General features: G+C 38.7%; 1 protein-coding gene across 1 annotated transcript in view; it reads left to right on the top strand.

Moving 5' to 3' along the window:
• The window catches only part of ctnna1 (catenin (cadherin-associated protein), alpha 1), a 77,380-nt gene that overhangs the window by 48,004 nt on the left and 18,466 nt on the right, over window positions 1-10,910 (top strand). Inside the window, exons 13-15 of the mRNA XM_026189554.2 lie at window positions 2,653-2,804; window positions 6,055-6,165; window positions 9,983-10,164. Of these exons, the coding sequence (XP_026045339.1) occupies window positions 2,653-2,804; window positions 6,055-6,165; window positions 9,983-10,164 (445 nt within the window). The remainder of the gene's footprint in view (window positions 1-2,652; window positions 2,805-6,054; window positions 6,166-9,982; window positions 10,165-10,910) is intronic.

Below are 10,910 nucleotides of genomic sequence, written 5' to 3'. Positions count from 1 at the left end.
GAGTTAGAAGTTAGCAGAAAGTTAGCTCGCTAGTTTTGCTAGTTAACTAAACACGATATATCATGTTCTGACTGAGAGATTTCTAGCGACACATTTATGTTAGCATACCAAAGCATAACACAGTGAACCTGGAGAATGAACACTAACTTTTTTCCACTTGATAAAAGTTCCCAATGTGGTTTTTTTTGACAAATGCAATTGCATGGAAAATTACTGTAAACGGACCAAACTTCAGTAGGGGAGAACAACTGAGATAATCCAGCCACAATATGAGGTTAGTCATTAATATAAGAACCTCTATTAGTCCCACACGTGGGGAATTTGTTTTGTTACAGCAGAAAGTGGACAGTGCAAAGTTACATAGCAAAAGTTAGAAAAACACTGGAACAACATACTGTTGTTCCAGTGTTTATAGAGCAGCTACCAGCGAATTCAACATTAATGAATCAATTGTAAGGAAGTGGAGGAAGCAAGAGGAATGAGTTGAGTAAAGTTTGACTTATCTGACTGTTTTGTTTCGATTAATGCGCCTTATAATCCAGTGCGCCTTATGTATGAAAACAGACCCATTTGTCGACAGTGGGCCTTATAATCCTGTGCACCTTATGGTCCGAAAAATATGGTATTTATGATCTACTTACATGGACTGACACACTAGGGGCCATAATGGCATGAGTGTGATAGTCTTTCTTTGATGTCTGTCTTGTTTTTGTGTAAAAACGGTTGACAAGAGTATAAAAAGATTAACTACTAAAGGGCTTTAAGATAATAGGGTCCCCCAGTTAAGCTCTTGCAGACTAGGAGAATCTGTAGATCACAAGTTTGTTTGTTTGTTCTTTCCTAAGATTTTATTTTTATTTTGAGAATAGCTTTAGTTGCTTTCAAGAATGAGCTTATTTTGGTTATGCTTATTTATATATTATAGGTGGTGGTAGTACTAGTACAATACAAACGCAGCACTTTTTACAAACAGAACCAGAGGTATGCATGTTTAGACAGGTTGTCTGTAATGTGGTGCACTGTACTGTTGGAGTATTTGTGTACAAATTAGTAGTCATACACATGTATAAAGAATTTCCTTTAATTTGATCAAAAAGCCTCTAAAATCTTTACTTTTTATTTTTAAAAAGGTGGAGAGACCCTGCTCCATCCACTTTACCTTTGGTACATTGCCTGGTGCTAAAACCACACTAGTATCTGCCTGCAAAGTTGTTTCTCAGAAGTCCGCCCTTTATTTGATTTGTCTTTGCTTTGGATGTTTTTGAGCATTTGAGTGCTGGTGGCATTTTAAAAGGCAACTTGTATGAATCTAGAATTGGCTTGTGAAATGCAATTTTCTGTTGAATGAGCCTGAGACATTTTGAGCTCTTCCACAATTCATTATGGTGCATTGTGTGATATGGTCTCTCACACAGCTTGCATTACTAGTCAGTATGACATGACGGTCACTGTTAACCCTTCAGTAGTATTCTGTTTTAATCCAAATTATGACGTAATCAATCTGTCATAGGTTCAAAGACTGAGTCATATTACAGTTCCTTCCACCTGTGCTATTATATTGCAGTTTAATGTGTGGAGGTTTTTTGTCCTTCAAAGGACAAATTCCAAAAAATATTTTGCAATGCAATAGAGAGAGGGGGGGACAATATTCACCAGGGCAAAAAAAATCTTTATTAGCCTCTATTTTCAGTTTGTCTGAATGTTGAGGTGCATTTATACAATGTTTTCCACCAGTTAGTAAGAATGTTTAAAGTTCATTATCTATGGATTCACTAACAATACAGTTATTTATTAACACTTTTTTTTTTTTTTTTTTAAATGGGAACTTACTTGAAAGAGTCAGTTGTGATAGTTTAAGGAGAGTAATCACTGTGACTGAAAAAGCCTGGAGGTTGTAAACACAAAACCAAATCTGCTTTTTAATCCTGCTGCTCCCTCCCTCAACATTTGCATCTTGACACCCATGATGTTCTCATGAAGTTGCAGCAAAATGCAACTCTCTTAATGCAGTGCTTTAAGTGGTGTCTATGCATATGTCCTGGTGAGTCCTCCAGAGCATTCTGTGCATTCATTTAAGGCATTGAGTAGACACCAGTGCAAATTTCATTAGGTTTAATATAACACTTTGTAATTATGAATTCTGACACCACTATCTTCGTTTGCATTTAATTTTAATTCAACATCAGACCAGAACTATTGTTCAATATTATCACTGGGGCGATTGATACTGATAAGTCGATTAATGTAATTTCCTTACTAGACTAACAGTATGTGTCAAGTAGCTTTATAACCCAAGTTACACTGAGAGAAATGTGATGGATGTAAAATGAAAAATAGGCCCAAGGTAAATTACTCTGATATAAGGATAAATATTTACAGAAGTGTATCTAACAACATTGTCAGTTCTGCTTATGGAACGCTATCTGATCAGTTTTTACTGTAGGAAAAAAAGACCTACAGAGGTTTTCAGCATCAATACAGCTGCTTTATTATTTGTTTCTGACAGTACAGAAACGGTAGAAATGAGGCTTACATGTTAGTGAGTTGTGTACGGTTTACACTGCCGACACAATTCATTCAACATACAGCTGTCAGGAAAAGCCACATCAGATTGATAAAGGAACTGATCAACTTCATCTCTGCTTCCTGTAGTCATGCCACGGTTTACAGAGCAAGTGGAGTCTGCAGTGGAAGCCTTGAGTGCAAACCCCTCACAGCCTGTGGATGAGAACGAATTCATTGATGCATCGCGCCTGGTGTATGATGGCATTCGTGACATCCGTAAGGCTGTCCTCATGATCAGAGTGAGTTGCACAGTTTTGTTTTTGTTTGCATGTTTTTTTTTCTTTCTTTTTTTTAAATCGAATTTATTATTTCTAATGCAAAGTAAGGCTTCATATTGTCATCTATTTTTCTCTTTCAAATTGTGACAGTGAGAGTTCTGACGGAGGATTTTTGATGTGGTTTTTAACAGCTTTTGAACAGAAGTCATATGCTTGGAGTTGCTCTATTGTTGCCATATGAGTAGTAATATCCTGATTAGCTTTTTATCTATAATTGTGAGAACCTGTACACATGCAGTCTTGGGAACCTATGATTAACTTGTCTCAGGCAGTGGCCAACCTAATTGACCAGACTTGCAATTTCGGATAACAATGGGTTTAGTTGTCTGTGGCATAATGCCTTTTAGTTGTGTCCCATGGATGAAGAAAACATTTCCATCAGGGTAAAACGTTTCATCATAGGATCACTAAGAACAGTTTGGGCATTCAATCACAAATGGACTCAATCCATATTTCCTCTAAAATGAAGAAAAGTGAAGGGGGGAAACCCACACAGCCTGTAGGAAATAAGATTCTGGGGGAAAGTTTTTTTTTTTTTTTTTTTTTTCGTCTTTCAACATATTACCCCCTGTAGCTAAAGTACCTGAAACTGCCAAATTTGATTTCTCAGTAGGGAGCAAATTTCTTTAAACCACTTGTCATGTTTAACAGTACCAAATTATGTATTTATCACACTAAGATACAAAGTGCTGGTTGCTGTCTTCTATTATTTTCAACACTTTTTTAAAATTGAAAACACTAGCCTTGAGAGCACATTTTGTTTTGACAGTGGTCCTTAACTCTTATTAATAATCCTGCTCAACCACAAACAAAAAAGCAATAACAAATGAAAAGAGGAACATTATCCTGCTTTTGCATTTTAATAAGTGAATGATTTAAGATGGAGGGTTTAATTGGCTTTCCTTAATTGAATTGCAGGCCAAAGAACTATATTTTAAGACTAATTTCCATCTGCCCTAGCTCCACTCTTCTTACCCTTTTTGTTTCAGACCCAGCGGTGAACATTGGGCTTATGGTTTGGGCTGAACACTACCTGGTAGATTTGTGGGCAGGTGTAATTTGGCGTGTGTGACTGTTAACGGGACTTATTAAGCAGCTTTGCTCATAATGTATCTGTTAGCTTTATTCTGCCTTTAAGTGCCAGCTGGAGAGACTGATGAGATTGAACCTTCACCCACCACTTTCTAGAGAAGGCAAAGGAAAAAAAATGGATTAGTGTTATCTCTGCATTTATGTTATTTCAAGCAGCATCTACACAGCACACTCTTTAATCTTAGTCTTAATTACTGTTTGTTATAATAAGATTAAAGGCGTATCAAAAGCATTGATCTAGACTGATTCAATTGCAGGCTAAACTGTCATTCAAGGGTTTTTCTGTGGGCACGTTCAATTCTGAGTCCAAAGAAATATGAAATCCTCCTAACAGCTGCGCTGAGATGGCCACGAGACAGCTTCTCTTCAGGGCATGTCCACTCACATGTACAAACCCACCCTCTTGCTGTCTTTCTAAAAATCCCCACATGCAAGGCCCTAGTCTTAAATCAAAACAGACAAGAGTGTGGTTGGGGCTGCTTAAGATAGACTCATCTTTAACCTCTATAAGTAGTGCACAGACAGTCTGTTAGATGTCCCTTGAATATTTGACAGGCAGACAGACCCCTCTCCCAACCTCCAGTGACATCAGAGAATATGCCTCCTAGACATGAAACGGTCTCGAAGTCAGCGAGCCACTGACAGTTAGATACAGAGGGCAGCTGTTACCGTATGATTTGTGCGGTGCATCACAGCCCAAGGTGATTTTGCTGCCTCTGTCCTAAAAGAAGAAAAAATTGTCTCGACCCACAGAGGCTATGAGCAGAATGTCACAAAAAGAATAAAACTGGGGTTATTTCAGTGTTGAACTGTCTCATTCATATTTACAACAGGAGGGAAAAAAATTCTGGTTAAGGCTATGTCTGTTTTCCAGCTCTGTCATAATGCTATAATTTCACCTCTTGCCCTGTACACTTGTAATTATTGCATGTCAGATATCATCTGTACATGAAGGCGTTACAGGTGACATGGATAATTGCAGCTTTCAGACACGGTAGAAATACAGAGAATTATCACCTAAAAACCTGATTAACATATTTTCCCACAATGTGGAAAAAGTGGGTTTTAACTTCATTTACCTTGACAGCAGGTTTTCAATATGTTGTCTTTTTTTAGACTGCAGGCTATTGTTGTCACTTCTCACAGTAGTTTCCCACTGGGTGCCCACCATGAGTTATGATTTCTGAGCCTCCCACGTTCACAGGTTATCTGTTGCACAGGCCGCAGCAGGTGATATCTCTGCCCCACTGAACAGCATTGTCTGAGTTGAAAGCGATGCCGATGAGTCACTACAGCTTTTGTATCTGAAACCATACCCATATTCCCTTGAGTACAAGAACATCTCTACATTCCCTAAAGCAGAGTAAGATTGTTCAGAGACTTTCAACTATTTTTTCATTACAGAAAGGAGGTAGTGAGAAAGCCGGATAAGCACAAGCCAGGGCGTCTGCATCCTAATGTCCCTTTATCTGTCCACATCATCTCCCCTGTTCCTACATATCAACTAACTTTTGCCTATCACTTAATATTGTATCTTGCCTGAAGCATAACCGGCAAAGATAAAGTTCATTTTATATATTAATAATATGGCAAATTGTTCCCTGTGGCTTGTTTTGCATTCAGGGCAAGAGGTAAAGGATCTGAGATGAAGTGGCAAAATTCTGGAAAAACACAATTCATGCCTCACTCGCCTTTCTGCAGATAGCGACAGATGGGCCTCTAAAGTGTTTTGCTCCCAATATGTTTCGTACCAGCTCATACCTTCATTTTCCCTCTCAAGATGCACAGGCAGCACATTACACTTGATTTACAAATTCATTTGGAGTTTACAGTTTCTCTACCAAGCTGTGGAGAGGGTAGACATTTATCTCATGCTGCCCTGTCTGGCAGCACTAAGGCATTTCTCATAGATGGTAAGCAGTTTTGCTATTTAATAGTGTTCACAATGCTGTAGTATGCCAATATTATTTTATGTTCCCCACTTATGTACAAACAGCTTTTTCTTACCTTATTCCACTTCATCTCCCATTTTTCTTTTCTCCCCTCCTCCTGGACTTTTTTTTTTTGGGATGTTTGTCTTTCTTTTGACATCTTCTCATGCTCTGTTGTCCTGTTACAGACTCCAGAGGAATTGGATGACTCTGACTTTGAGACTGAAGACTTTGATGTTCGCAGCAGGACCAGTGTGCAGACAGAGGATGACCAGCTTATTGCTGGCCAAAGTGCACGGGTATGTTGTTCAGAGGTTCTGATTCTGTATTTACTCCTCTTCCCCTAAAACGAAGGGTCATCAAATTGCAACAATACTTTGGGGAAAAATTGTGAAATATCCCAGAAAGAAACAAATCTCAAAAATGTATTTTCCTATGAGAAAATGGGTTGCTTCAGTGTGCGGCTTAACTGTATTTTTACATGGTTAAATATTAGCTGTGATACTGCATATTTCAGTATCACAGTTGAATATTGTCATATATATATCTCTATATTTAGCTCGTCATATTGCAGCCACAGAAATTCTTTTGTCCATGAAACCATGAAGCTGCACTTTCTTTTTGCCTTATAGTCTGATTTGTCATAACTTCTCCGTTTTGTGGTAAGCTTTTCTTTGGCTGTCACTTCTTCACCCTGACCTGTCTTATTTGGCTCAGAAGAAATGAAATATATATCCTCCTGCTTTTACACACGCACTCACATAAGCTCAGCAATTCTCTGCGCGATCAACCTCTCACATGTTTAAGCTTGCTGCGGGAGATTTCACTTGTCATGTTTGCATAGTGAGCTAACGATTAATAAGACGATGTCAGAGGAATTGGTGCACAAATTTTCATCACTCACAGATCAGTGCTGTCGCTCTCTATACACAGTTCGCGCGATTGCAAAGTGAAAGCAAAAAAACAAGCGCAAATTCAAACGCGATTTCAATATGTCACATATTGACAGTGGCTCACCGATGCCAATGACATAATTACCCAGCTACATTTCTGAAAGAATGCAAAAGCATTGACATATATTTTTCTTCCTACAATAGCCCGACGGGCAGGGCAGAGATAGATTTTGGTAGCCCGACTGAAAAAAATCGCTAGCCCCAGGACGTCGGGCTAGCGATATTGCAAGCCCTGTATCTGATTGAGGAATCACTCATCTTTGGAAAAGAGAGTTTATTACAGAGAAATGTCTCTTTCCAAAATAAAAGCTATACTATCCGCTTCTTCTGGGCTATATTCTCAGCAGCATAAGGAGAATCATGTGCTAACAGCTGTCTAAATGACTCGGCTAAAGTTAGTAGCATGCTTGTTGTTTTTGTCTTTGCACTAGGATGATGTCGGCGTAAATGTGCAGTCATATTCGTTGTGTTCCCACTAGTGCTTTCAGGTTAATCTCGTTGAAATGACCTTAACGCCACAACACGGCAAATCTCCGTTAACGAGCTACCGCCGATCGCCCCGTGCATGGGGCTAGACGGCCAACACGTTAACGAGCTAACTGCGCTAACACACTAGCTCCCACCCATGTAATTGAGCATTGCATGGCACATCCAACATACTGTTTTACTTTAGTCCATGACTCGCTTACCTTCAGGGTCATACGTCACATGAAAACCAAAATAATTCCAAACGCCAGATCTGGAGAGCTTAACTTCTGTCTTGCTAGCTTGCCCTGCGCTCTTCCTTCTGACTATGCTGTCTGTGTTGAGCACTCAGTGGATCTGCGCTCGACAGTGCAGCCTAGGCGGAGTAGTCGAACGCAGATTCACTGAACGCTCAACACAGACAGCATCGTCAGAGGGAAAGTTGATAAAATAAATTACAAATGTTGTATTGTTCGATACATATGCGTACCGAACCGAAAGCACTGTATCGAACGGTTCAATATCGATACGAATATCGTTGCACCCCGTGTGTGTGTGTGTGTGTGTGTGTGTGTGTGTGTGTGTGTGTGTGTGTGTGTGGTAGGTTTAAAAATATACTTGATGAGACAAATATCACTTGACTGGTGCAATAACATCAATTGGAATAGTTTATTTGAAGAGCAATTTTATATCTCTAATGAAATTTGAAGATGAGAAAAGTAGAACCAATACATTAGTCTTTCTATATTTGCAGGAAATATTTAGTCTTTTTTAACAGTATTCTAATATTAATGCTGTCCCAGCCATTGTTTATTTTTCAAACACTTCACCCACGTACTTGGTGATGATGGCTTGTCTTCTCAATAGCTCAAGTTATGGGGGGAAAAAGGTTTAACCATATAGAGCTCTTATATTCAACTTAAAATGGACCTGTTATGCTTTTACTTACTTTTTCTGTTTCTCAAAGAATGCATGGCTATAGATGAGTAGGACTCTTTTTGGCTAATGCTAAAAGATGAGCTGTTCTATTGATACAGAGCAATGATGGAGGATCAAAACTTTACATGAGTTTTAAGGAAACTGGCATCTTTAAGATATTTTTCTTAATATTTGGCCCCATTAATCTATCATTAAAATGTTATTGAAGAAAAGTGTCATAGTAGCCAAGCAGCTTTTTTTTTTTTAAATTTTTTTATTCTGAGTCATGCAAGCTCTTGTGCACACGTAAACCTGTTTATAAGCTATATTAATTACCCGAAGACAGTTGGTGACTCCAGAATCTTTTGCTCACTCATTTTAGCTGTTTTAAAAATAGAGGTTTTTCACTGCAAATGACCTTTTTAACAGTATTCATGGAAACAGAGACATTCTTCACTTACCTTTAAGCATAGATTGGAAATGTAATAAAAGCAGACAAATATAAAGCTCAGCAACAACACATGTATGCAGATGAGTTGGAATAAATTTTAAATTTTTAAGAAATGATGATAATAAGTCAACTTTGAAGTCAGTACTTTAAAGTTGACTTATTGTGTGAATTATGTCCTCCAGTTTGCTTTCCTTCAGTCATCCATGCCATCTGGCTCTTAGATACCATGTCACAGACGGAACCAGTGAATGTTTGTTGACTGAGCAGTCTGCACTCTGTGAACTACCCAAAAAAGACTGAGCAGCTAGTTATTTTGTTTTCCCTGCGTGGTGTAACACACTGCGAATCCAATCTTTTGTGCCTCTGGACACCAGCTTTGTGTGTTCTTTTGTCATGAGATTACTTCAATACAACATTCACTTGGATAGGACAGAACTGCAGTTCTACAGTATTTGTACTACGCACCAAATTTGTTAAATTTAAGGTTAAACTTACTTGTAACTTTATATTTTAAGAATATAGAGAGATTGTACATGTCTTGATCTCAAGAATCCCTCATGGCTCCATTGGTACATTTCAAGTGTTTTTGTTGTTGTTGTTTTTAAATCGCCAAAGATGATCTATTTTGTTAGGTACAGTCTTTCCATCTGTGCACTGCATAAACAGCTCTTTTGAAGCTTATGTGCCTCTAGAGAGAGGGTCCCATTTATCAGCAATAGAATGAACACTTGTGTGATGATATTGGATTTCCTGCTCTTAAGTGTCTGCCTACTTTGGCCTGACAGGCTCATTCACTGAATGGCTGATGTCTGATTGCCTTTTTTGGAAGCTGCCCTCTTACTCTCCAGTCCAAAAGGATGGATAAATATGGTGATAAATACATCTTAACGTGAATAAAGTAGTTGTAACTAACTCCCCTTATACTGGTCTTCAGTGGCCAGAGGTGGTGAGTTCATATTTTTCCAAGATATGTTACATATGACTCACTTGCTCTGAACATAATTTTGAACCCAGCTTTGAATTTTGGGGATGAGAGAACAATATTATTTACTTATTTATTCAGAGGATACTTCAGGCAACCGTTATTCAGGCACATTGCTGAAAAGCAAGTTACACACCAAATAGTGAACAATTATGCATGTGTTTAAATTCTAAATAAAGGGTCACACAGTTGTGTAGGATATCTTGCTGCCTTGATATTCTCAGGCGTGGTTTCGAACAAGACTCACTCATTGATTATGGCCGCCAAACTTATGTTCATGGTATCAGCAACAGTATGTTTGGGTCTAGTTTGCTAACCATCCATGCTTTTCATAAATCCTCCTTCAGGCTATCATGGCTCAGTTGCCCCAGGAGCAGAAGGCAAAGATTGCTGAGCAGGTGGCCAGCTTCCAGGAAGAGAAGAGCAAGCTGGATGCAGAGGTATCCAAGTGGGACGACAGTGGCAATGACATCATTGTGTTGGCCAAGCAGATGTGCATGATCATGATGGAGATGACAGACTTCACCAGGTTAGTGTTAGTGGACTGCTTTAAAGAATACCTTTGATTGGTAATTACTTTCATGTACTTGCACGGGGACAAAATACGTGCTGCATGTCAACTTCCCTCTTGCTCGCATTAATATTCTGTTGTTGTGCACTTCAGGCAAAATGCCTTCCAAGTCAGATTGCATATTTAACTTAAGCCTGTGTCAAATACAATCAGCCAGTAAGCCTACATTTGTTTTCCCAACATTTGCCCATATCTGCACAATGCTGTGCACCTAGTTTAGCAGTACCATTCATGCATCAGTGCCCTTTTCCTTGAGCAGCACTGTTGGTAGGATTTTGTGCTTGATTATTTTTCAGTCTTCCTTTAATCTTAATATGCACAGCCATAAGCAGTGTGTCAGATCTCCCTCTCTCCTGGTACATGAATAAAGCTCTGGAAGTGGGGATTCTCCATCCACAGAGCTGCTCTAAAGTGGCTGTATTCACTCTTGGTAAATGGTTCAAGAGGTGAAGAGCTCAGCAGGGACAGGTGAGACATTTTACACCAAAAAAGAGAGACTACATTTGAGCTATGGGTCTAAGGAAAGTAAAATAAAGACCTGTTAAATGTCATGATTTAATGTTATAAGCTGGTCAGCCACATGTAATTACTGTCTAAATCAGCATTTTTTTGTCAATATGCAAACTACTTGGAAGTGGAAGTGAGCTTGAAGTAAGTAGTAGATTCCCAGTGTTTTTTTTTGTTTTGTTTTTTTTACCTGTACA

Source organism: Astatotilapia calliptera, chromosome 2 (assembly GCF_964374335.1).
Source record: "Astatotilapia calliptera chromosome 2, fAstCal68.1, whole genome shotgun sequence".
In the NCBI taxonomy this organism is placed as follows: Eukaryota; Metazoa; Chordata; class Actinopteri; order Cichliformes; family Cichlidae; genus Astatotilapia; species Astatotilapia calliptera.
The sequence above is the reverse complement of the archived record's forward strand: the minus strand, read 5'-3'. Positions and strand labels throughout refer to the sequence as shown.